The sequence below is a fragment of the Gilbertella persicaria genome, assembly GCF_025201335.1.
Source record: "Gilbertella persicaria strain CBS 190.32 chromosome Unknown B0P05scaffold_14, whole genome shotgun sequence".
Lineage (NCBI taxonomy): Eukaryota > Fungi > Mucoromycota > Mucoromycetes > Mucorales > Choanephoraceae > Gilbertella > Gilbertella persicaria.
In genome coordinates, this window is record NW_026251975.1 from 400532 (window position 1) to 425368 (window position 24837).

Genomic DNA, 24837 nt, shown 5'->3' on the forward strand with positions numbered 1-24837 from the left:
CATAAGTCTCATATGAATACTTCGGCATTAAATAGCCTATGCGGCAGTCTATTCAGTCTATTAAGAACCGAGAGAAAGAGTGATATCTTTTACGAGAATGCATAGGGTGCACTCTTTTTGTTTGTGAAATGTCAAAGGTGACAAAATGAATTGCATAATTTTTTTTTCTTTATTTGCTTTCTTTTTCCAGCCCTATGTGCCATGACAGTAATAGCGCCAAAAAGTTCTTATGTGTCTTCTTTTAACGACGTAACTCAAGACAATTTTCAATTTTACTATACAAGATTACTGGACATAATCAAACCTGCTTCTTACATTGCCTTGGATCTTGAGTTTACTGGATTGTGCAAATCGACATCGAATGACATGACCCATCGCTATGTAGCCTTGAAAGAGGCTGTTGAAAAATACTCAGTCGTTTCTTTTGGTCTTTCAGTCTTTAGAAAAGCAGATCTCATCACTCAAGATCCTCCTCGATCTGGATCCTCCTCACAACCTGTCCACAACGTTTCGAAAGAGATCAGCTCTGATTTTGGATTGTCTTCACAACCAGTAAAGACAGTGGCGACCGACTTTTATCACACTTATTATTGCGACAATTTTAACTTTTTAGTGTGTATCAACAGTGACTTAGTGGTAGATGACTCCACAGGCAAATTCCTGACAGATCATAACTTTAGTTTTGATCGTTTATTTCAAAAAGGCGTTCGATTCTTACCACCCTCACAGCAAAAAACCAACACACTTTCAGACCAAGAACGCAAAGACGCCATTAAATTGACAAACATGTGGAATGCCATCACTGATATTTTAAAATACCACAATATCCCACTCATTGTTCATAATGGCATTTATGATATGATGTTCTTATACCATAGTTTTCTGGGCATTTTACCTGACACTTTGAGAGAATTCGAATCAAGGCTTTCAGAACGATTTTCTTCAGGTATCTATGATACAAAGCAAATCGTGAAAGAATATGGACCCGAATTCAGTGCGAGTTTTTTATCGTATGCGTTTAATAAGGCAGACAGAATAAGACAGAATCGATTTAATGCAAGCACTCCACTAAAGCCTTATTTCCAAGTAATTGTGAATAAGCAAATTGATCCCTTGACACCCAATGATACTGAAGCTATCAAACCAATTCCTCATTCAGGCATTAAAAGAAGACTCCCTTGGAAGACTGAACCTGTTGTACAATCAGAAAAGATTGCTTTTTGTAAAGCATTTGCTGTAAGTAAATGATTGAATATATGCTATAGCTCATAATGATATAGGAACGAGGTTATTGCTCTAAACAAACAACAGATCCACTACATCAAGCCAATAGTGAACTTCATGATATCCAACGTATTCTCGATCATGAAATGGGATTTTCGAAATACAAGCAAGTTTATCTGTCAGATAAATCCCAGACTGATATAGACGGTGCCCATGCTGCTCATTTCGATGCCTATATGACTGCATTTGTGTTTTGTTATTTCAACATGACGCTTTCTCCTCAAGACTTAAAAGAGGTGTTCAATAAGATCCATATTGATAGGTCCATTCATCCACTTAGACTGCCATCATTAAAAAAGTAAAAATAAAATAGTCGGTTTATTCTTTACGTTTAAAGAGGACCAGAACCACCCGGTATCAGCTAATAGTTGTGTTAATAAATATCTAGTTAGTAAATATAGACTTACAACACAAATGTTGTTTCCATTCAAAAGAATTTGTTCCAATTTTTGTGTCTTGTATCCTTCCTTTGTGTTCTCACTGAAAAGAGACGCGTTAGTGTTACTATAAGACACTTGTTTGTATGCTTACAATTCTGTCACATCTTCCAACACCATATCTAGTGGAAAGCAAGTTAATAACTTAGTTGCTTAGACAGCCAAATACTTGCTAACATAGTCATCAAAACCCAATAGCTTTCCAGAAAACTCTTTTTCGTTTTTCATAACAACCCAGATTTTTGAGCCAATACATTTGTCAATAAGTTCTAATAAAAGGTATGAATAAAGAGTTGCTTATGCTGTATATATGACTGTAAATACCTAAAGGTAATAGTTGTGACATATTAAAGGAGAAAGAGAAAGAAATAAAGAAAAAAAATTGTTTATTTTTTTTAATGCGGCCATTTAAATGAGTCTATGATTAAGCTGGGCATCTTGAAATAGGTGCTGATTCACCTCCTTCAGACCATAGAGCAATAGTAATGCCTGTGGTATAAGTCATAGAGGCAATACCAAAGACAATAATAGCAATATCAATGGCCTTTTGGCGCCATGTTCTTGCAATTGCTTTTAAATGGAACAAAGGAGGGAAAAAGAAACAGAGAGGAACACAGCAGAGTGAGCCTACAAGTGAGACAAACTTGTCTAAATCGCTTGATCCACCAATAGCGACGCCAGCACAGACCAAGACAGCTACAAATCTAAATATGTTCTTTTGCCACTTGACCATAGCATTGTACTTGCCAGAACGAGTAAACAATCCATTCTCAACAATACGGATAGCAGGGAATAATTGAAGAGGAATAGAGAGACAAATGGCCAAGGCATAAAGACCTTGAACAGTATTAACTACAGCAGTGCCTGGCATGTTCAACAAGATCACAGTCTGGACTTGGCTACCAAAAGCCAAATAAGAAATAAAACCGACAGACAAAAAGATACCAGTAATAAAGACCATAGTGCCTGATAAAACCTTGGGAAACTTTTCTGGTTCTGCCATTGACTCAGTAATGGGAATCACTAAGATAGATGGTAAGACACATAAAATAGACGCAGATATAGTTACCTAAACCAACACCTTCATATGTAAACACGGCTGTACCAATAAACATAGGGAATGACTTGTAATTGATAACCCATTCTACATCAGCAATACCTGTCGTGGAGAGAATAAAGAAGTCGTAATAGTAGAGATAAACTAAGCCAATTAAGATGAAAATATCTGCTATTAAAGCAAATGCTGACAACTTTTGAATCTTTCGAATCATGGCCAGTGGTACAAAAATAGCGATTTGACCGAGAATGAGGTATGACAGCGGCACTCGGAGCTCGCATTGAGATACAGATTCAATCAAAGCTTGCACATTTTGAGCAACAAATACCATATATGCACAAACAAAACCCACCTAAACAATGATGAACAAACATGTCTAGAACACGACGCTTCCTTTTTTTTTGTTACCTGCGAGAATGTAATGGCCAATAAGACTGAAAAACGCATTTTAGGGCCAAATAAAATACCACCAATGTCACCAAATGAGACAGGAATCTTGTTTCTTGTCTCCACAAGCAATAAAAAGGTATACAAAGAGATTAAAGCAATGGCTGTTAATAGACCAGTTGAGAATAAGAGACCACCATTGTAAAATCTATCACTTATGAGCTATCTATTTAACTGGTTATCAACTTACGCTTTGGGCAAGAACATGACACCCGTACCAACAAATGATTTCAGTAGTAAAAAGACAGCTTTAGCAGGAGTAGCAGTACCCTGTACTGCATTTGCTTGTGCTCTTCGAATCAGGGGTGAATCTTCTCCTTCCTCTTCATCCTCACTTCTTCTTCTACGTCTTCTAAGGTTGCTTTCTTCAATCACCTGATCATCATCTTCTCCTTCCTCGTCCTCACTTAAATCTTCACCACCAAAATGGCCATAGAGTGCAAGAAAATCAACAAATGTACGAGTCATCCAACTAGGCTGTCTGCCTTGACGTTCAGCTTTGTTTACCACAAAATGACGTCGAAATCCTCCAGGATCTTTTAGTCTAGCCAATGCAGGGTCAAGGGGCTCACTACGAGGTACATAAAACGACTGCGATCGTTGGCGTCTTGCCATTTGCTCATTCTCCACGTCATCAGCCCACTTGTATATGTCGTGTGTGATAGCGCCACCAGGAAGTTGGTGAACACTTTTGACATTAGAGGAGCCTTGTTCTTCGTCATAGATACTGCGACTTCTAAGAGAGGCAGAGGGTGAAGTGTCTACCAAGTGACGTTTCACAACACGAGCTACTTGATTGTCCGGAAGATCCACACTGACAGTGTTATCTTCTGGGTTAAATGTAGCTTGTGAAAGAGGTCGAAATAGCCCACCACTATTTGTAGTTAACACATTTTCTATATCTGCAGAACCGTAACTTTGATGTGAAAGAACACTTTTAGAAGGTGAAGTACCATAGACACCTGGTGCAGGAGAACTACTAAGACGAGCAGTAGAGTTGGCTCTATCAAAAGAACTTGATAGGTAAGAATCGTTCAGATAGGATCCTTCTCTATATCCTTGTTTTGCATTCACTGGTAAAGGTGAAGACATAGGTATAATAATAATAAAAAAGATGGAGAAACAACGCTAACTCAAATCTGTGGTTTTTATAAGTGATTGATACAATCTCCGCAAAAGCATGAAAAAAGTCATTTGGCAAATGTTATTCCAAAGTACATAATAAGCTATTGCTTATGTCAGTGTATGTAGTTAGATTGTGATATATGTATGTATTTCTTAGAGTATAGAGTAATTGCACTTGGTCATAATATGGTGCAAGAATAGGCTTTTTTCTTTTGATATATGTGAGAACTGATGCCATGAAGCTCAGCAAACTCGAAACGAATAAGGATCACATGACATACGCACATACACTGGAGTGATCTCTTTTTTTTTTTTGTATTCTACATCATATGGCACTTGTTAAAAAACAAAGTTGCATGCCATTCCCTTTCATGTACAAGTACTTTTTAGAAAAAAAATGCCTAAAGCTTTTTTTTAACAATGGATATATGAAAGGTTAATACCTTTTACATAATTTCATTCCACCATATAGTATCTGGGATGCAGATGTCAGACTGATTTAAGCTTTTATAAAGGCCCTCAACACTCGACATAGAGCAGTAGAGACTCAAATCATTATAAATCAAGCTATACAATCACTCAAGCAGTAAACGACATGATAGTCAACAGTGTCTTTAGTCTCTCAAAACTCTGTCTTGTAAATCCATGGCAATCTTGTCAGCCCCAAGGCCAATTTCTTGTCTGTAATAGTAGGTAAGAAAGCGATGATCAATTTTAAAGCCAACCATTGAACTATTGTAAATTGCATGTAATCTAGTATTTATGGTATGTAAACCAAATGTTTTTTTTTGTTTATTGAAATAGAGAAACATATTGCTACAAAACAGAGTTCAATAAGTATTTAATAGATCCAAGTACATTGGATTGTTTAGGTTAAGTTTGGCTGAAGTGGGCATAAAGAGTTAAAAAGGGTAGAGATACATCAAGTGATGTTGCAAGCAAAATTTCAAAACACGACAATTCGAAATGGAAATTCACTGTATCTCTTTAGTGACGTTTTATTTTTTTTTTGTGATTACATCCTTTTCCGTTTATTTTCCTTCTTTTCTCTCTTTTTCTCTTGTTTGTTAAACAATAATGGCTCCACCAGCAACAGCTTCTTTCCAAGAACGCGCTCTTGCTCTCGTCAAGGTAAGAACCTCCTTTTCATGATAGAATTGCCTTTTTGATTTTTGGAAAACAGACACTTCAATTTGCCTGGTTTTTTGGTCACGTCTTGACACTTTATGGTACATTAACTTATACCTTGAGCGTCTTACTGTTCCGTTCAAACAGCTCCTTCTACAAGATTGCCTACTTGGGTGCTTTAGTATCATATGGTGTAGTAATTTATAAATCGCACGGCGTAAGTAGTTTATGACCTCATATCGGTTGTTTTGGGCTAAGAAAAATTATGCAAAACAATAGAGACCTCAGCCTAATGCCGAGTATGCTCGTAAATTGGTTATGGATGAAAACGCACAATACTTGTTGCTTGCACTCTTTTGGTTCTTCTCTAATCCTATTACAGGTAAACATTCAAAAAAAAACAAAGTGGGGACTATTCATATTCACTCTTCTTAGTCTCTTTGATTCCTTTCTTCACCTTCTCTGCATTCCATGCTCTTGGTTATATCCGCACAAACATCATTCCCAACTTGTTCCCTCGTCCCACTACTGCCAGCAACAGCGGAGATGCTTCCGTGTCATGGCAAGCAAAAACTCAGCAACAAATCAAATCATTAACAGACAAGTATTACGGTGCTGCTATGCGCTTTGTTGCTCAATCAGAAGTTACTGTTATTGCTGTTCGCTTGCTTATTGGTTTGCTTCGGTAAGATTATAAGGGGGTTATAAAGAGGGGGCGCAAGAACTCATTGTTTGTAGTCTTAACTTCATGCCTATCATCTTGTTTGCTCAATTCCTTCGTTTCCGTTACCATTTATCGACCTATACTCGTCAAACCTTTACTGAACTTCGAGTTAAATTTGATGGATTGCTTTTGCCTCCTTCAGTTGATCCTCGTATCCCTCCTGTTGTTACTAAAGCCTATATCACTATTAGGGATATGATCACAAGATTCGGCAATTCCATTGTTCAACAACAACCTACACAATAGAAAACTTTCTTTTTTTTTTTAAGTTAAGCAATGAGTGCTTCTTTATTACAAATACGAATATTTTGTTGATTTACTTCAAAAAGAGAAAGAAAAATGAATATTTACAAAATAATAATTAAATAAAAAATCAAAAACTTAAGCAAAGTTTTTTGCGTTTTCGTGAACCCAGTTAGCAACACGTTGATGGTCTCTTTCAACCCACTTGGCATTGACTCTGCAACCTTCCAAAGCTTGTTCAAGAGAACGGGCATATTCCTTGGTATCCTTATCAGCAAAGAAGGTTTCAATTTCCTTGATGCGATCAAAGGAAACAAATCCACCTACTGCTGAACGGATAGCAGAACCAAACAAACTCAAAGACTTGGCAAACTTGGCATGGAGAGTATCAAAGTTGTTGATAAAGAATTCCCAGAGCAAATCACGGGCATCAGGGTTAGAAGACAAGGAGCCAAAGACGTACAAAGAATCTTGACCTCTGATTTCGTTTTCATCCATAGACATCTCGAGGTATTTCTTGATCAAGGTCTTGCTCTTGACACCACCTAAAGAGTTAAGGGCAATCAAGCGTTGATCAGTAGGCAAAGTCTCGTCACGGTAGATCTTCAAGACTTGTTCCCATAACTTTTCTTCTTCTTCTTCGTTTTCAGCAGCACCCAAGACAATGTTGTAAGCAGGACCACGCAAGTTGGGATGAAGAGCTTCTGTGTTGCCTTCAACAAATTGCCAGAAACGCTTCTTGGCTTGTTCGACAGTTTCGCCATCATCAGAGCGACCAGCATTGGTGATAGCAAGGACACGCAAAATGTTGGTCAAGTAATCATCTGTTTCAGCAAATTCCCAACCGAGCTTGTGAGCAACAGGAGCAAACAAACTACGACGAAGAGCCTTCAAACCATCGCGCACTTCTTTAGGTTGTTCATACCAAACACTAAGAATCTTGGAAAGATGAGTGCTCAATTGAGACCAGACAAAGTAGTTATCTTCATTGACAAAGGCTTGAGCAAGTTCCAAGAAAGCAGTGGTTGTTTGTTCACCGCTGACACACAAGTTACCAGCATCGGCAACCAAACCAACACGATCTGATGTGTTGGACAAAAGGCCGTTCTTGCCTTTCTTGACTTCTTCACCGAGAACACGAATGGTTTCAATAGGATAGTTGACACGATAAACAGCAGTTTGACCAGCATTCAATTTGAATAAGCTATCAGCAGGAATGTCAAAGGTTTGAGACTTTTCAGTCAAAGTGTAAGCTTCAACCTTGCCAGGAACCAAAATACCGAGAGGAGCCCACCAGACAGTGGTGTCTTCTTCATCGCTTAAATCACCAGTGGAGAGATAGCGGGATTGAGTGACCTTAATGGATGCTTCACCTTCTTTCTTGACAGTCAAAACAGGATAACCAACACGCTTGGTCCATAAAGTCATGAACTTGGAAACATCTACATTAGCTTCTTCACTCAAAGCAATCCAGAGGTCATTGGTAGAAGCATTAGCCAACTTGTGGCGACGCAGATAGCGTCTAACACCAGCCAAGAAAGTATCGACACCGAGCCAAGAACTTAACATACGAATGACACTAGCACCCTTGTAGTAGGAAATGGCATCAAAAATCTGGTGAATTTCAGCAGGATCGTTTACGGTGACTTCAATAGGGTGAGAAGAACGAAGAGCATCAAGACTTAAAGCTCTAGGCATATCTTCATTGACAAAAGAGGTCCAAACATCCCAGTCAGGGAAGATGTTATCGACGGCTAACCAGCCAACCCAGGTGGCAAAACCTTCATTCAACCAAAGATGGTCCCACCATTCCATAGTAACCAAGTTACCAAACCATTGATGAGCTAATTCGTGACAGACTGTGTATGCAGTACTCTTCTTGAAGACAATAGACGATGACTTTTCGTCAAACAACAAAGCAACAGTTCTGTAGGTAATCAAACCCCAGTTCTCCATAGCACCTTTTTTTTCAGAATTAGAAGATGTCTTGATACAGATGCATATATCACTTACCAGCTTCAAAGTCAGGAATAGCAACCATATCAACCTTGGGAAGAGGGTAAGGTTCACCAAAGACCTTGGCAAAGTATTCAAGAGCAGCAGTACAGACATTCAAAGCGTGACGACCTTGTTCAACGGAACCAGGCAAAGCATAAACACGAGAACGAATAGGTCTACCGTTATGTTCACCACTAGTAAAAGATTCGATGTATTCAAAAGGACCAACACAGAAGGCCAAGAGATAAGTACTCATCAAAGGAGTAGTAGAGTATTTCACTTCCTTTAAGCTTTGGCTAGAAGACTCGGTCTTTCCTTCAGTTTTGCCTTCAGTCTTTCCTTCAGTCTTTCCTTCAGTTTTACCTTCAGTTTTACCTTCAGTTTTACCGATAGTAAGTTTACCAGTATCGCGGTAAGGCTTTTCAGAAATTACATCCATGTTAGACAAAGCGACTAATTCCGAAGGAACGACTAAGGTAACATCAAAGGTAGCCTTGAGGTTAGGCTCATCCCAACAAGGGAAAGCTCTACGAGCATCTGTAGATTCGAATTGAGTAGTAGCCAAATATTGAGTTTTGCCCTCAGCATCCTTATAAGAGGATCGGTAGAAACCAGCCATGGCATCGTTCAATTCACCTTCAAAAGAGATTTCCAAAACAGCCTTGGTATTAGCAGGGACAGTTTCATTGAAGATCAATGTAGCCAAATCCTTTTCCTTATCATATGTAATTTCAGTAGCAGTTTGCCTATATGACTGTTTCAGAACGTTCGTCCTTAACACATGACACACTTACTTTGATTCAGTCTTGAGACCTTCAGAAGTCAAAGAGGCAGAATAGATCTTAATATCACGCGTATTAAGCACAATTGTCTTGGTATCCTTGTTAACATTTAAGCTAGAAAATGTTTCAATATATTTTTATGTTGTGCAGGTTCATTATATAACTTACTTGATTTTAACTTGACCGTAAAAGATAAAGGTCTTCAAGTCAGGTTGAAGAGTCAAGTCGTAGTGAGTGGGCTTGACGTTAGTAGGCAAAACTTGACGATCAGGGTTTTCGGCAGAAGAAGTACACATATAGATAACAAAGAAAAAAAAAGAGCGTGGTAAAATTGTTTCTTCCTTTTTTTTTTTTTTTTTTTTTTTGCTTTATAGTCGGCTTTGTGTTACGTACACGAAAAATTGGTGGACTACAAAAGCCAACTTGCTCCAAAATGAGAAATACATGCCAAAAAAGTCAAAAACATTTGAAAACGTTGGCTTCGTTCCTTAAAATTGATCTGTCAACAATGATCAAAATGCTAGAGAACAATAAGATAAAGTAGAACGTTGTTTGCCCTGAAAGCCAATACAAAATTTATGCACTCTCTTCTATGTCTGTTATTTCTCTACACGTAAAATCAATCAGGTGAAAGGAAATTATCCCCGAGTGCTCGGTTAAATCAGGAATAACTAAATGTAACAGAAAAAAGGAGTCACAAAATTAAATCCTAAGAAAAAACTGAAGAATTCAAGGCGTAAGTATCTGTCCTTCTGCAATTAAGGAATAATTAGGTATGATTCTTCGTATTTACTGATTTAATTTTGGGAGAAGTAGAGGATAGGTACTCCGAGAAAGCACAAGGTCAATTCAGATAGGCCTATTGCAAGATACGAGAGGGCATCCTGAGACTTGGTAGATCGACCATGCTTTATAGAGACACATTTAGGATTGTTACATATCAAGCTACCCTTTATTGATATTTTGATCATCTTCCTATTCTTCTCTTCAGCAAAACAAGGGTACTCTAATTGCTCAAAACAATAGATTTATGTCTGTGAAGTCTTTTATTCGTTAGTGAGCCATTTTCCACCATATCTACGATGGCCTTTAGTTCTTGTTCCTATATTTGTACCTCTGTCGCCGACGAACCGAGCTACTTTATGCCAACCTAGTAGGTTATGAGGCTAGCTAAACTTCAACAATTATTGCACTAAGTTATATATATTATATATTGCCTCTTGCTTCTTCTCTCTTTATCTACCAGCGAATCAAGAAATTTGGCCTTCCTTATTTCACCAGTTCTTTTCAGGTTTACTCTTTTTTGGAAGAGTAAAATCTTCGCGATCGATTAGAGCGACTGAGATGAAGATCCAAAAAAGCTTGATATTGAATAATAGAGGTGCTTATTGTTATAATTGGCGCTTCTGACAACATAGTCTCGGCTTGTAACACCTCCTTGCCTTCTTCAATCTGCTTTCTTGCTCTTTCTAACTTTCTTCTGATCTTATGTTGCAAAGTCCTAACATCAATATCTGTAAAGCTTATAACTAGCTCAGGAGTCAGATCGAGATACTCTTTGTTGCCTTGAACATCAATGTCAGTTTCTTTCAATATTTGGTATAGGTTATAAAGCTTCAGGTGAAACTTGTACCTGTCAAAGGTGAACGGTATAGTAGTTGACATTATTAATGATACCATTACCAGTACCAGAAAAGACAGAATCCTTATGTAATTCCTCCAAACAACATTCGCTAGCTTCATATACACCGGATGTTTCACTAGTGAACCTAAAAAGCAGATCTTCTTTTTCTTCCTTGGTGGAGCTAGTAGACGTTTCTTGCTTCTTAGCAATCTGACTATTGTAACGCATAGCCATCTTTTTACAGTAAAGTTCTTCATTTCGGCTGGATATGCCAGACTGACATCTTTGAATTGCAAGGTATGCTTTATGCTTTTTCTTTTGGCAGGTTTGAGTTTTGTTACCAGCTTGTCTATATGATCACTCTTCAATTCAAGCTTGGTTGACTTTATTTCTACAGTCAACATTTTCACGGAATCAGACTAGAGTAGCGCGCGTAGATCTTCCTTTAGGCTGCTGACTTCATGCTGCAACATTTCAATTTCATGCTGTACTTGAACTTGATTGAGGAAATGAGGAGGAAGGATGTTCTTTTGTAAAGGAAAGATTTCTTTGTCTGAGGATTTTGGCAATTGAGTTAAAGTGATCATTAACATAATCCTTCCATGATTCAATCATTAATTTGCTGCCATTATTTTCCATTAAGTTCTTCATCACATTAGTTTCCAGACCAGCAAAAGATGCAGTATTTGTCCTAATTCTACTAGGAAGCCTCGTCTTACTTGTAAAGTCGTTTTTGATTTTCAGGAGGTCGGTGTCCAGTTTTTGTTGTTCTTCATTTTGTTCAAAATCGCAGTAGAGATATAATTATGCATTGACTTGTCAAAAGATGTAAGATAAGCAGGATCATTGTTATGTTCTCGCTTGTTTTTTTTTCTTTGAAAAGTCTGACTCTGATAATTCATCATTAACAATAGATATCACTAAAGAAGCATTTTAAATATCAATTGTTAGCAACGGCCTTTATTTTCTTGTCTGTTACATTCAAATGAATAGGTTTAGTATTTATGAGTGTCTAGAATGTTTCTTATCCATGACAAACAGGGCAAGGAAAAGATAAGATTGGTTTTCTATCATAAGATTATGCCTGAAAGAAACAAGTTTATATATGTGGAAAATATAATTTTATTATATTAGTTAATAATACATTTGGCATAGTATTCATATTGTTGTTTATAATAAACGGTCGTAAATATTTGAACGCTTGCTTTGAACTTCATCACTGTTAACGTCCAGGAAGAGACTGAGGCAGTTTAGCAGCGTCTTTCGAAAGACTGATAAAAAAAACTTCGAATGCTTCAGGAGTGTCAGCATGCACCATAGCATTTAAGCAAGAACGACCCACTTAACGCTTTAAATTCGTTTCATGAGTTGTCTTGGGTTCTTTGATCTGAAGCGATAAATCGCTAACAAATCAATGAAATAAAACAATGACCATGTTTTCCAGATTACTCAAACATTAAATAAACTAGGTTTAACGAAAACAGAAAAAAAGATTAGACAAAGTCCTTTTTAAATTCCTGCAAAAGTTCAAATCACTATTATAAAGTACAAGTTGCTTAAAAACCTTTATTTATTTTTCCAAATTTTCTAACTGAATAACTCCTATTGTTGCAAACTCTTGTTGAATTGATCAATTCTAGCTTCTAATTCAGGTCTAAAGGATCTTACGAGACCTTGAACTGGCCATGCTTTAAAAAGAATTAAGAGTTAATCTCATATTCAAACAATACAAAAAAAAAAAAAAATACGTACCAGCAGCATCACCCAAAGCACAAATGGTGTGACCTTCGATTTGCTTTGTCAATTCCCACATTTGATCAATTTCTTCTCTCTTAGCGCGACCGACTTCGAAACGGTCCATCATGGATTCAAGCCACTTAGTACCTTCACGGCATGGTGTACATTGACCACAACTATAGAGAATTAAGTATTGTATTAGACTTTTTTTCTTTTCTATTTACCTTTCGTGTCTGTAAAACTTGGCAAATCTAGAAATGGCTGCAACAATATCTGTACTCTTATCCATAACAATGACAGCTATATGTTATATCAGTATATGCTAAATGATATTTATGCCATCACTTACCAGCTAATGTTGATCAAAAATTTTTAAGAAAATAAATGAATAAATGTCAAATGAGTATGCGCAGCACAGTAAAGAATTTGCTACTACTTACCAGTACCAAGACCAGATTGAACATCACGAAGAGCATCGAAATCCATCCTATAAAAAATACATTAATACACTAAACTTGGCCAACAATAATGAACATACAAAACATCTGAACAGATATCTTGGGTAAGAACAGGGACGGAACTACCACCGGGAACGATACCAAGCAAGTTATCCCAGCCACCACGGACACCGCCACAGTGTTTTTCAATTAATTCTCTCAAAGGAATAGACATTTCTTCTTCAACAGTGGCAGGGTTGTTGACATGACCTGAGATACAGAAGAGCTTAGTACCAGAGTTACGGGGACGACCAAAACTGGCAAACCAAGATCCACCACTATCATCATTTTACATGGTTAATATCGATCTACAAAAAAAAATATGCACCCTTACCGTCTGAGAATGGTAGGAGCAACAGCAACAGTTTCAACGTTGGTGACAGTGGTAGGGCAACCAAAGAGACCAACATCAGCAGGGAATGGTGGCTTCAATCTGGGCTTGCCTTGTTTGCCTTCAATAGATTCAATCAAACTAGTTTCTTCACCACAAATGTAAGCACCGGCACCACGGTGAATGTAAACATCAAAGTCATATCCAGTTCCGCAAGCATTTTTACCAATCAAACCAGCCTTGTAGGCTTCATCAATGGCAATTTGAAGGTTAGTGGCTTCTTGGTAAAATTCACCACGAATATAAATGTAAGCTATTCAACAAAAGATGAGTATACAAATAACATTAAGAATCAAGAATTTACCAGCGTTAGCCTTCATGGCAGAACCAGCCAAGAGACAGCCTTCAATCAACTTGTGGGGATCACCACGAAGAATTTCACGGTCTTTACAGGTACCAGGTTCACCTTCATCAGCATTGATAACAAGGTAACGAGGACTATATGGCAAATAAATAAGTGATTGAACTATTAAAAAGAAAAAAGAAAAAAGCGAATTTACCGGCCATCCAAAGGCTTATTCATGAAACTCCACTTGAGACCAGTAGGGAAACCAGCACCACCACGACCACGAAGACCGGATTCCTTCATTTCCTTGAGAATCCATTCGTGGCCCTTGAGGAGGATTTCCTTAGTCTTGTACCAATCACCACGCTTCATGGCACCCTTCAAACGGAAGTCATGCTTTGAATAAACGTTGGTGAAGATACGATCGTCGTCATGAAGACCACCGAAAGTTGTCTTTCCAGTGATTGGGTTTGCGTTAGGATCGGGAGTTGCTTCAGTAGCAAAGGTACGTGCTACAGTAGGAATAACTTTCAATTGTTGGCGAGCTAATATAGGCGCAGCTAGAAAATTGATAAACAAACATGTTAATTGTTGTTTCTCTTTTAAAGTCCAAGTTGCATTTATGTTCTCATACCACGCTTCACGGCAATTTGTCTCAACATTAACCGATAATAAAGAAGAGGGGGGTGGTTTTTAGTGAAGAGTTGGGGGTTAAGCAAACAAGAAGAGAAAAAGTTTGATACGAAATTTGATAGAATTAACCCCAGTTCAGGCAGTGCCAGCGCTTCGCACTCCGCGTTGAATGACGTCGCGCTCTGTTTCAATTGACTCGAGCCATAAAATGGACGGACTTTAATATGAAGGTATACAGTCAAAAACGATCAAGGAACTTTGGCAAGCTCTATCATGCGAACCATTTTCGTCTGCTGGTAGTAAACCTCATCTGTTTTAATATGGAAAATAACTGGATATGTACAAGTTTTTTTTTTTTTTTTTTTTTTTTTTTTTTTTTTTTTAGTTGTATCTTGACCTATTGCATGAAACAATAAAAGCTGATTTGACAGTTAATTAAAAACTGTTGCTACAGAACTTTTCCAAAATGAGGTACCGTTGCTACGGTACTTTGACAACTGGCAAATGGTCACTATGCAAACAGGTAAACCACTTTAACAGTTTGCCATTGTGAGGTTTGTACCTTATTCACTGATCCAGAGGATGCTCGATAAGGTTTGGGAGACAATGCATGCTCAGGAATGTTATGATTTTTATGACTCAATAGATACAATAGTCAAAGCGGAAATACCAGTTAAAAAATTAGTCTAAAAGATACGCAGCAGCAAGAGAAAAGTGTTCTGAATTCGGTCGATAAAAATATATGAATGGTTGGAGGATTTTCTTCAAAACTATATGTCATTGGTTTCATTAAATCGTGCAAAAGACATTCTGCCTTTTAATCCGGTTACGCCTTCATTAGAAAAAGTGTAAGTAGTCAAAACGAATGTGTGATTGTATGGTGGTTTATACCATACTTGATGCGTGCGCTAAACACCTTCTTTTATCTATCTTTTATCATAAAGTTACATTGAGTTCCCCAAAACATTTTGATTTCTTCAATTTAGAGAACCAATTGTTTTTTTTAATGAGGTACTCTGTTTGGATAAACAATATGACACTACAAAACTTATCCATAAGACAGAAGCACAAGACAAACAAATGTCTCAACAGTGAAAGAGACAACAACTCATTTAAATCATCTTCTTGGGCATAAAGGCAGCATAAAGCCTATTTATACAATGATAAATGCTCTGAATGCTTACAAGCGATGTTTAATAATATCTATGCTTCTTTTGGAGTTGATTTGGACCAAAAAAAAAAAACGACGTAAAATTTGGCCAGAATAGCCTTTTGATCAAAGGGTACTACTCATGGAAATGTTCGACTTGACAACTCTTTGAGCTTCTTTTTAGCGCTGCATGATGAAAGATAGAGCTATTGATAAGCTTAAATACTCAAAATGTGCATTAGAGGCTATAGTTTTTGGTAAATGTGTTTGCTTGTCAATCGTACTATGAAAATGGTATGATATGGGTGAAACCCCTTATAAACGTTTTTGCCTTTTTTCTTGATAGTTTAGCAGCAAAGTTGCTGTTTTTGCTATATCAATAGACTCAGGATGCAAATACTTACATCTTTTATCACTGCACCAAAGCCCAATACTTGTGTCTTTATGCAGTTCTAAGCAAAAGCCCAAAATTAGATGTGGCAGGATGAAGAACTGGAGCTACCTTCCGTTTCAATCTTCGATACCAGCCATCCTATACATCTTTTGTCCTTTTACCCCCCCCCATATTTACATTATAGATCAACCATGTTTTTACTTCTCTATGCTTTTTGGCGCTTCAAATAGCATAATATATCTTCATAAGTTTATTGTTTACAAATTTTATAGATATCAAGCCAATCTTTGATGCGACATTGCTTGACAACCCGTTTTTTTGTTCAAGGAATGTTGTTTCGAGTTCAAGAATCAAATAACATAAGCTACAGACTTCTGTTCTACGAGACTATTGATAAAAGGAATACGGTTGCTTAAGTGGTAAAATACTGTGGAAATATACAGAAGTGTCTATAAGGTTTTTTATTCATATCATAGCATTTTCATAACACAAGTGATAAGCAAACACATTCTCCAAAGGCTAACACCTTTGAAGCACATTTGGAGTATTTAAGTTTATCATTAACTTTGTTTTTCTTCTTGCATCATCAAAAAGAACAACAAGAGTTGCTAAATTGATAATGATAAACTTGCGCTTTTTATGATTGTGATGCCCTTTTTCAATCAAGCCATGTATCTAGAGTGAAATGGCTATTTCAAAAGCAATTTAGATGTACTTATTCTGAAAAGCATTTGACGTTTGCCAGAGAGCGTTCACCTTTTTCATGCATATAAATGTTCACAAATAACCCAAAATAGGTTGTGTATAGTATCGCCTTTTGATTCTCAGTCTTTTTTTCTCTGCGTGAAATTTTTTTTCTTTACTGTTTAGAAAGGATGGCATCCACTGACAAAACTTGTATTTCGGAAGGCTGTGACAAGCCTGCTACTCTTCAATGTCCCACTTGTATTAAACTCAAGATTGGCGGTTCATTCTTTTGCTCTCAAGATTGCTTCAAGAAAAACTGGGTAAGTTGATAAAATTATGTTCAAATCAATGACTGACATTGGAAGTAGGGTCAACATAAACTAGTTCATAAAGCCAAGATTGAAAGTAATGCACATATAAACTTGATTCCCTTTTACTCATTTGTTTAGGCGAACCTCATGATCCTTTTCCTAATTATCGTTATACGGGTGAACTTCGTGCTGTCTATCCTCTCTCTCCTCGACGTGAAGTCCCTGAGGGTATTATGCGCCGTAAGTCATTTGATTTGCTCAGAAAAGTACTCTTTTTCTCACATATACCATAGCCGACTATGCTGAAACCAGTATTCCTATTTCTGAACAAAATGTTCGCTCTAGTTCAACTATCAAGATCTTGAATGCCGAAGAAATTGAGGGCATGCGTAAAGTGTGCAAGGTAAAAATACATATAGGTACCTAATGATATGCTTACCATGGATAGATTTGTCGCGAAGTGCTTGATGCTGGTGCTGCAGCCATTCGTCCTGGAATCACCCCAGATGAAATTGGTAAGTCACTTTTTAGTCTATCAGGCAGTCTATAACTATTACTTTAGATGAAATCATCCACAAGGCTACCATTGAACGTGGCGCTTATCCTTCTCCTTTAAATTATTACAAATTCCCCAAGTCCGTTTGCATGTAAGCAATGTTCTTATAAAAAGTAAGCCTAATTTTTCTTTTGAATAGATCTGTTAATGAAGTTATTTGTCATGGTATTCCTGACAAACGTCCTTTGAAAGATGGTGATATTGTTAATCTCGATATTAGTTGTTATTACAATGGTTTCCATGGTGACATGAATGCAACTTACTGTGTTGGCAATGTGGATGCCAAGGGTAAACAGTTGATCAACACTGCTAGAGAATGTCTAGAGAAAGCTATTGCTATGGTTAAACCTGGTGTCAGATATCGTGATTTCGGTAAAGTCATTGAAGATCATGCTAAAAAGAATGGTTTTTCTGTCAATCGTACCTTTAGTGGACATGGTATCAACCAACTTTTCCATTGTGCACCAAATGTGCCTCATTACAGCAGTAAGCAACATGTTACATTCTTGCATTTATATACTCACTAAAATTTAGACAATAAGGCCATTGGTATAATAAAGCCAGGCCATTGTTTTACTATTGAACCCATGATTTGTGAAGGTGGTTGGAGAGATGAAATCTGGCCTGATAACTGGACTGCTGTTACCTCCGACGGAAAGCGTTCTGCTCAATTTGAACATACTTTACTTGTTACTGAAAATGGCTGCGAAATCTTGACAAAATAGACTATAGACACACTTTGAATCTTTAATAAACTCAGTCAATTTTCATGTATTAATTTGTGGACTGTTGTTTTAACTAAAAGAATAATACTGACTTTATTTGTTTGTTAATAAGTTTGTAACTAATGATTGAAAATTATAATTAAAACTAGCCAAGTGATGCTGGTAATAAAAGCGATAATTATAAAAGTAGTCTTGAGATAGTATGTGTGTTTTTTTGAAAGTTTTAGAGAGAAATGGGAGAAATGAAAGTGAATGAAAGAGTTGTAATTAAGAATTACACTCTTGGTTACACGTAAATTTATATAATGACAAAATAATGAATCTCAAAATAAAGGTACAAATCAGTATGTAAATATAGTTTAAAGGCCCTTAAGGCCACTCAATATCAATGTGGACATATCAAGCTCAGTTACACTTGATTCGTAAGCTTCCAAAAAATTTCTGGTTCTATTTTTTCTTTTAGTCATAAACTGACTGTCACTTCAGTTTACATGCTTAATTTACATTCCATGCGTTTACATTGATCATAGCATCTATTAAACCTGTAACTATCAAAAAACTCGCAACAATCTCAAGGGCATGGGCGGGCTGTGCTACTATAGATATTCTCGTTTTAGAGATGGTCCTAGCTTGTGTAATCCTTCTGATATCTTCGATTGCTTAGACGCTAAAAGTGCTTCTTATATATTTCAAGTATCGCTTTTACTGCTAGATTGTGTGTTTGACTTGCAAATAATAAAATACATTGTTTGTATAGTTTTGACCTTAAAAACTAGGATTACAAAACAGGATCTAATCTTATACATATTTAAACAAGAAATGAAAGTAGATAATCTTATAGCTCTTTTTTTAACATTGAAAAATCTGTAAACATCTATTATAAGGATTGTCTTTTAACAAAGTAGTGGATTATTTCAATTGCTATCATTAGACAGGGCACTTTTTTTTAAAAAAAAACAGATGCTATCTTGAAGAAAACGTCTTCTTAGTACTTCGATATCCGAATGTAATACATAGCCTATAATTAGTCTTCTGAATTAACATTTGGGCAAAAAGCCATCACTTCAGAGCCTACAATTGTTCTCTAATATTGGTCAACTTATTATGGAGAAAATACTCTTGGCTGGAGACTTGTTGAGTCCAATGAAAGAGAAAGCTCTCGCATCATTGATTCTAGGAAGGTCTATGCTTTTTGCTTACTCATATTACGAGTTGTTATAAAAAAAAAAGAAGCATTACACACGAAATCTAGGAATCTGAAACAAGAAAAGTGACGTTTTTTACAGAAATCTTTTCGCTTTGAGCCGGTGAATAATAATAGAAAAAGAATAGCCAAAACGGAAGAGAAGAAATGATGAGTGATGAAGCTCAAGTACGACATTGCTTTGACAAAAAAATATAAATGTAGAAATTTTCCTAATGATGAATAGTCCTTGTACAACCCGAAAAATTCTGATCATTGCGTAAAAAGAGTACCTTTGTAGTCGAGGACTGTGACTTATGTTGGAAATTTTTGTCTCTCATTGGCCAACTGTCAAATCAAGAGTACCCTATCTGTCACTTTGATCTTCCATCTTTTTCAACATGTGCAACGGCCTCAATTGACTATTTTGGTCTCTTTCTTTTTATTTTATTTCTATATAAATACAGAGGTTCTTCTTTTTCTGTTCTTTCATTGTCTTTTTTCATTCTTCATTTAGATTAATTAACTTGAAATGTCAAAAAGCTTGAAATTGTATTTGCCTTTCATGGCTTTATTTTGTTTAAATCAAGTCTTTGCACAAAGCGATGGTAATAAAACATGAAAAAAAATGTATAGAATACTTATTTTCTTTTATCTATAGACTCTGAAGAAGATGCTTGTGCATCTTTGCCTATTGAAGAATACAATCTGGGTCTTCGAGTCGGTTCTATCTTCATCATTCTGGCTACTAGTGCAGTTGGTACTTATGTTCCTATCTTATTACATCGTATTAGTCCTTATAAAAAAGGCGATATTCGCGATTGGCTTCTGACTGTTGGAAAATTTTGTAAGTAATTCATAAAAAAAGGAATGAAGCATGTATTTACAAGAAGTTTAGTTGGTACTGGTGTTATTTTGGCTACTGCTTTTGTTCATATGCTTCCTGATGCTCTCGAGAATTTTGAAAGTCCTTGCTTAACAGATGGATGGTTGTCTTATGGTGCATTTGCCGGTGTCTTTTGTATGATTGCTTCTTTTGCTCTTCAATTACTTGAAATTTCATCTGTTGCCCACGTAAACAGGCTTCATAGACTCAAACAAGAACGAGCAGATACTGAATTGGGCAGATCTGTCGAACCAACTGATAAGGCATCTCATCTCTCCAAACAAACTGTCACTGATAACGAACAACACCATCATCATCATCATATCGGTGACGATCATGGTCATGCTCATGGTGCTCTTCTTGAAAGTGATGAAGCATACAAACACATTGGTACTTATATTCTCGAACTTGGTATTGTTATGCACTCCATTTTGATTGGTATTTCATTGGCTACGACTGACAATGACGAGTTCATTACTTTACTCATTGCTCTTGTCTTTCACCAGGTAAGAATAATAACAACGCTTTGTATGTATGTCTAATTCGACCTAGTTCTTTGAAGGTATGGCATTAGGTACTCGTTTAAATGAAGTTGGTTATACACACTGGTACAAGCCCACTTTGATGGGTTTACTTTATGTCATTATGACTCCTATTGGTATTGCTATTGGTATTGGTATCCGTACTAGCTATAATCCCAATTCTTATTCTGCTGTGTTGTCTTCTGCTATTCTTGATTCTCTTTCTGCTGGTATTCTTCTTTATAATGCCTATGTTTCACTCATGAGTATGGAAATGAGTCATAACAATGCTTTCCACAATGCCTCTACTACACGCAAAATCTGCAGTTTCCTTTCTATGTATATTGGTGCCGGTCTCATGTCATTGATAGGAAAATGGGCTTAATTTACTCTATCGATATGATTATGCCATCTCTTTTTTATATATATATCTCTTAGTATTTAATAAAATCTCTTATGATTTAGAAAGTCTTTTAGTGCTACATGCGTCCTGAATTTGTCACATGTTCCTGTAGCCATCCTTTTTTATTTTGCTTTTATCCATTCAGGTTAAAACAAAGGACTTGCTTAAGAACAATAAAGGTCTTGATGCTATCTATTGTAGTTTTGCATTACGTCTTTTTTGTCGCTACAGAGGGGGGGGGAATCATAATCGTTTTTGAGGCATATAAAATTAGTTTGTTTATTCCTTTATGTTCAACACATGATACGCATGTGATATTATGCTATATAATTTATTTTACAAGAAAAAAGTGGTCGGGTATTTGGTCTTTGAACAAGAAATGCTTATGCGGTAGTTGTTGAGGGATGTTGATAAAGAAATGCATTGGTTGCTTCTTCTTTTTGGTCTGTGTCGTCTTTGATAAAAGCAGTAACGAGCTTAAGGAATATTAAAAAGAAAATAATTGAATGATGCATTATATAAAACAGAAAGAGAATAAAAGAAGAAAAAAAAAAGAAAAAAAGCTATATTTATAAAGAATCGGCATTTATTCCTTATAACAAAAAAAAAAAAAGAAAAGAAAAGAGGCATGCTGGATGCGCCGATTAATGTCAATGTTAATTCTCTTTGTAAGGGTATTCTATGATTATATTTAGATTTCATTATAGTAAAGTGATTTCTTACCCAAGACATCGTCTTTCTTTCGCCACAACTTCTTCTTCTTCTTGGTAGTCACATGCTCGGCCCAAACTTCAACACAATGCTTCTTTTTGAATTTACGAATGAAAGAAGGGTCCCATAGTTCAGATGCAATACCCAAATCCTTACAACAACGCATCAATGCATTGGATTTACATCCTTCAGATGCAGTAGGGAGTCCTGATATATCAAAAAAATCTTGTTCTCCCCTTGCTTGAGATACAAATCTACCTTTACAAATCAATGCATATTCTCTTGATATATTCTTGGGTGAAATCGTATGTTCTCCACGAGGGGCTAAACCCCAACCACCAGGTCCAAATGCTCTGTTTAATATACGTCTGTACTTAATTTCAGGCAAATAAAGCAGGCCATCTTGTATTGATTAATTTATATGTACCAAAATTGATTCTTTCTTTTACCTTACCTGGCTTGATCTCAATATCATCAGAATTAATAGGCTCCAATAGAATATCAGAAACCTCTCGAGGAAATGGCTCAGTAGAAAGACCAAAGAAAGAAGAAGACCAATTATGACCTGTTCCTTCTGGTGCTTCAAGGGGTGTATCAAATTGACTGGTGGTAGGAAATTGCTGAGGTGTAGTGATATTACTCTCAATTTTTTCTGTAGGCTTTACTTCTGTAGGCTTTATTTCTGTCTTGAGCTTGCTGGCTGGCGTCACAACTTCTTTTTTATTTACTCGAACATAGCGTGTTGTCGCAACAAAGCGAGTCTAAAGGTCATAAAACGAGTTAAGTCTGAAAAATCGATATAGTCTAGCTTACAAATAAAACTGTATAAGGTCTATTTATTAATAAAGTTCTTTTTAAACCTCCAAAGACTTGCATGTCTTAAAAACAAAGAAAAAGGAAAGAAAAAAACTACGGAGGGTTTTGACATTTTTTTTTAAAAAAAAAAAGCTGTCAGGTCCTTTTTAACCCCCGTAACATATTTGAAAAAAGGAAGTCAAGTTTAATGCAAAAAAAAAAAAAAAAAAAAAAAAATGAATGAATTACTATTGAAATATGAGTATAACCACATAAACTCTACATGAACAATTACCTCCAAGTCAGCTAATATGTTTTGTAGCTTAGTAGCACCCTTACTAGCTGCTTTAATGATCTTTTTAGAAATAGGTGTAGAAGAAGAAGTGTATTTTGGTGGTTTTCTACCGAAATATTGATCTGAAGAAATACTTTGTGAGCCCTGAAATTGAGCTAAACGGGATGATTGAGCAGCAGATTGCTGCGGATCATATTCATTTCTTCCAAAGTATTGATCAGAGGATATTGCTTTTGCATTACCAAACTTTTCTCTCGCAAAATGATCTTCATCGTCTTGCTCTTCTTTCTTGGACTTAGAAGAAAGTGTCATGATGCCTAATCTCTCATTTAGTTTTTCCTCTTCTTTTTTAGGCTGAGGCGATTGATACTGTAAGCGTGTTGATGTAGGTGATTGTAATTTAGGTATAAAGACTGAATTATCTGTTTTCAATGCTTGATTTCGACTGTTTCTACCTATTGTTTCTTCATCTAATCCTTCTGCTCTCATCTTTTCTTCTTTAAGAGCAAGTTCTGCTTGTTGTTGAAACACATTATTCTGTACTCTACGTGCTCCTAGCTTTGTATGATGGCTTTTAGGAGGCTTTATGGTTCTTTTTTTTGTTGCAGGTTTCTCAAGCTGATCAAAGAAATCGTCTACTGCTGTATTCGTTGCTGGCTTAGTCATAAATTCTTCTAATGGGTCATAACTAGGTGAAGATAAAAGATCAGCCGTGGGCTGAGTGGTATCGTTAGGTTTTGTATCAGGAAAAGAAAGAAGATCGTCAAAGACAGATGCTTTTGTTGTTGCTGTCGCTGTTGGTGATACAGGCTTAAATATGTCTAATTCATCAAAATCAGTTGGTTGTTGAAAAGAGTTATTTAATTCTGCTTCTTTTTCATCCATATCAATCAATGATTGTTGTTGTTGTTGTTGTTGATCAAAATTAATCAAATCATTACTTTCTTTTGACTGTTCTAAATGCTGAGTTTTTCTCTGCAACTTTGTCTTGTAGGCAATTGCACTTCTGCTTGTATACTTTGACTTGATGTCCGATATAGAAGCAGCTCCACCAAAGGCTTCGCGTGCGTGGGCATTGCCTCCTGCCATCATCAGATCTAACTGTTCGCGTGTCCATGCATCGAGTAATGTAGACCTAATTAACACAATAAGTCAATGTCATTATGCATAATACTATTTACTTGACAAAACTAATATGTACACCGAGATTTCGATGGCTAGCAGCACATTCTTGGCATATGAAGACACCAAATGGGACAGAAGCCCATGTAGGACCTCTGGCATTACAATCAAAACAACCCTACATCAAATAGATGAATATGCAATATAGAATGATAGAATACGGACTTTATTATGTTTCTTTTGCAACAAGCTTTTAAAAGTAGCTTCTACTTGTTCTTTAGGTAAAGCGGTCATGAAGAAAAGAAGAGATGAATGCACCAACGTGGCATATCCCATTTGAATTAATTTAAAGCACCGATTTTTTTTTTTAAAAAAAATAGACTGGAAAGCTATCAAAAGCATATTGAGATCTAACAAAAATAACTTGGGTCAGATTGTAAGCTCTTCTGATGGCTTTCTTATCATCAGATTCAAAATGTCATATATGCTCTCATGTACAAGCAGTTCACATGTGATATAGATACTAGTAGACGGCGCCTCTGAGTCCTAAAGGTTGTCGTCAGACATCTTTCTTATAAATGAGAAGATTTGTAGAACAAAAGGAAGCTTTGTTGTGTAGTAGCCCCATGTGCGTATCTTAGTGAAGAAGAGAAGGGCAGCTACATCCTGAGACGCTCACTCCGCTTTGTCAGTCGATATCGCTGG

At 36.5% G+C, this 24837-nt stretch overlaps 12 protein-coding genes across 12 annotated transcripts; 4 read left to right on the plus strand and 8 right to left on the minus strand.

Annotated features, from left to right (window-relative positions):
• Window positions 1-136: 136 nt before the first annotated feature.
• B0P05DRAFT_537018 (ribonuclease H-like domain-containing protein) lies at window positions 137-1595 on the plus strand. The gene is made up of 2 exons (XM_051577668.1): window positions 137-1236; window positions 1281-1595. Exons 1-2 carry the CDS (start codon window positions 202-204, stop codon window positions 1584-1586), a joined length of 1341 nt encoding a protein of 446 aa, XP_051436164.1. The 5' UTR covers window positions 137-201; the 3' UTR covers window positions 1587-1595.
• Window positions 1596-2118, minus strand: B0P05DRAFT_537019 (ribonucleoprotein LSM domain-containing protein). The gene is made up of 5 exons (XM_051577669.1): window positions 2046-2118; window positions 1895-1990; window positions 1816-1843; window positions 1692-1764; window positions 1596-1645 (listed from the first exon to the last, which is right to left on the minus strand). Exons 1-5 carry the CDS (start codon window positions 2065-2067, stop codon window positions 1616-1618), a joined length of 249 nt encoding a protein of 82 aa, XP_051436165.1. The 5' UTR covers window positions 2068-2118; the 3' UTR covers window positions 1596-1615.
• A 27-nt stretch (window positions 2119-2145) lies between these two features.
• On the minus strand, window positions 2146-4317 carry B0P05DRAFT_570688 (transmembrane amino acid transporter protein-domain-containing protein; the record flags this gene model as incomplete). The annotated part of the gene is made up of 4 exons (XM_051581328.1): window positions 2146-2744; window positions 2791-3130; window positions 3187-3373; window positions 3416-4317. The coding sequence occupies 4 exons, from the start codon at window positions 4315-4317 to the stop codon at window positions 2146-2148; spliced, it is 2028 nt and encodes a 675-aa protein (XP_051436166.1).
• A 1110-nt stretch (window positions 4318-5427) lies between these two features.
• B0P05DRAFT_467831 (uncharacterized protein) lies at window positions 5428-6448 on the plus strand (the record flags this gene model as incomplete). Its single annotated transcript, XM_051574397.1, has 5 exons — window positions 5428-5481; window positions 5534-5695; window positions 5758-5860; window positions 5914-6163; window positions 6217-6448. 5 exons carry the CDS (start codon window positions 5428-5430, stop codon window positions 6446-6448), a joined length of 801 nt encoding a protein of 266 aa, XP_051436167.1.
• A 135-nt stretch (window positions 6449-6583) lies between these two features.
• Window positions 6584-9521, minus strand: B0P05DRAFT_467744 (aminopeptidase; the record flags this gene model as incomplete). Its single annotated transcript, XM_051574395.1, has 4 exons — window positions 6584-8406; window positions 8459-9189; window positions 9238-9339; window positions 9394-9521. The coding sequence occupies 4 exons, from the start codon at window positions 9519-9521 to the stop codon at window positions 6584-6586; spliced, it is 2784 nt and encodes a 927-aa protein (XP_051436168.1).
• A 501-nt stretch (window positions 9522-10022) lies between these two features.
• Window positions 10023-10253, minus strand: B0P05DRAFT_467925 (uncharacterized protein; the record flags this gene model as incomplete). Its single annotated transcript, XM_051574401.1, has 1 exon — window positions 10023-10253. A coding segment is annotated over one exon (231 nt), but the record flags the coding sequence as incomplete, so codon positions are not given.
• On the minus strand, window positions 10052-11057 carry B0P05DRAFT_537030 (uncharacterized protein). The gene has a single exon (XM_051577670.1). The coding sequence runs from the start codon at window positions 10966-10968 to the stop codon at window positions 10519-10521; it is 450 nt and encodes a 149-aa protein (XP_051436170.1). The 5' UTR covers window positions 10969-11057; the 3' UTR covers window positions 10052-10518.
• A 1335-nt stretch (window positions 11058-12392) lies between these two features.
• On the minus strand, window positions 12393-14566 carry B0P05DRAFT_537032 (NADH dehydrogenase flavoprotein 1). Its single transcript, XM_051577671.1, is given in 10 exon segments — window positions 12393-12537; window positions 12602-12762; window positions 12811-12887; window positions 13008-13009; window positions 13027-13073; window positions 13125-13361; window positions 13418-13727; window positions 13779-13912; window positions 13975-14320; window positions 14395-14566. The coding sequence occupies 10 exon segments, from the start codon at window positions 14420-14422 to the stop codon at window positions 12452-12454; spliced, it is 1428 nt and encodes a 475-aa protein (XP_051436171.1). The 5' UTR covers window positions 14423-14566; the 3' UTR covers window positions 12393-12451.
• A 2197-nt stretch (window positions 14567-16763) lies between these two features.
• Window positions 16764-18269, plus strand: B0P05DRAFT_537036 (methionine aminopeptidase 1-like protein). Its single transcript, XM_051577672.1, has 8 exons — window positions 16764-16944; window positions 16993-17029; window positions 17074-17175; window positions 17229-17338; window positions 17384-17450; window positions 17498-17582; window positions 17631-17977; window positions 18026-18269. Exons 1-8 carry the CDS (start codon window positions 16813-16815, stop codon window positions 18214-18216), a joined length of 1071 nt encoding a protein of 356 aa, XP_051436172.1. The 5' UTR covers window positions 16764-16812; the 3' UTR covers window positions 18217-18269.
• Window positions 18270-19964: 1695 nt separating this feature from the next.
• B0P05DRAFT_586107 (Zinc/iron permease) lies at window positions 19965-21191 on the plus strand (the record flags this gene model as incomplete). The annotated part of the gene is made up of 4 exons (XM_051582486.1): window positions 19965-20007; window positions 20061-20246; window positions 20298-20791; window positions 20838-21191. The coding sequence occupies 4 exons, from the start codon at window positions 19965-19967 to the stop codon at window positions 21189-21191; spliced, it is 1077 nt and encodes a 358-aa protein (XP_051436173.1).
• A 610-nt stretch (window positions 21192-21801) lies between these two features.
• On the minus strand, window positions 21802-22886 carry B0P05DRAFT_537045 (mitochondrial genome maintenance protein). The gene is made up of 4 exons (XM_051577673.1): window positions 22734-22886; window positions 22375-22681; window positions 21933-22322; window positions 21802-21888 (listed from the first exon to the last, which is right to left on the minus strand). Exons 1-4 carry the CDS (start codon window positions 22794-22796, stop codon window positions 21866-21868), a joined length of 783 nt encoding a protein of 260 aa, XP_051436174.1. The 5' UTR covers window positions 22797-22886; the 3' UTR covers window positions 21802-21865.
• A 74-nt stretch (window positions 22887-22960) lies between these two features.
• B0P05DRAFT_570696 (uncharacterized protein) lies at window positions 22961-24426 on the minus strand (the record flags this gene model as incomplete). The annotated part of the gene is made up of 4 exons (XM_051581329.1): window positions 22961-22963; window positions 23011-24145; window positions 24192-24310; window positions 24358-24426. The coding sequence occupies 4 exons, from the start codon at window positions 24424-24426 to the stop codon at window positions 22961-22963; spliced, it is 1326 nt and encodes a 441-aa protein (XP_051436175.1).
• Between the last annotated feature and the right edge of the window lie 411 nt (window positions 24427-24837).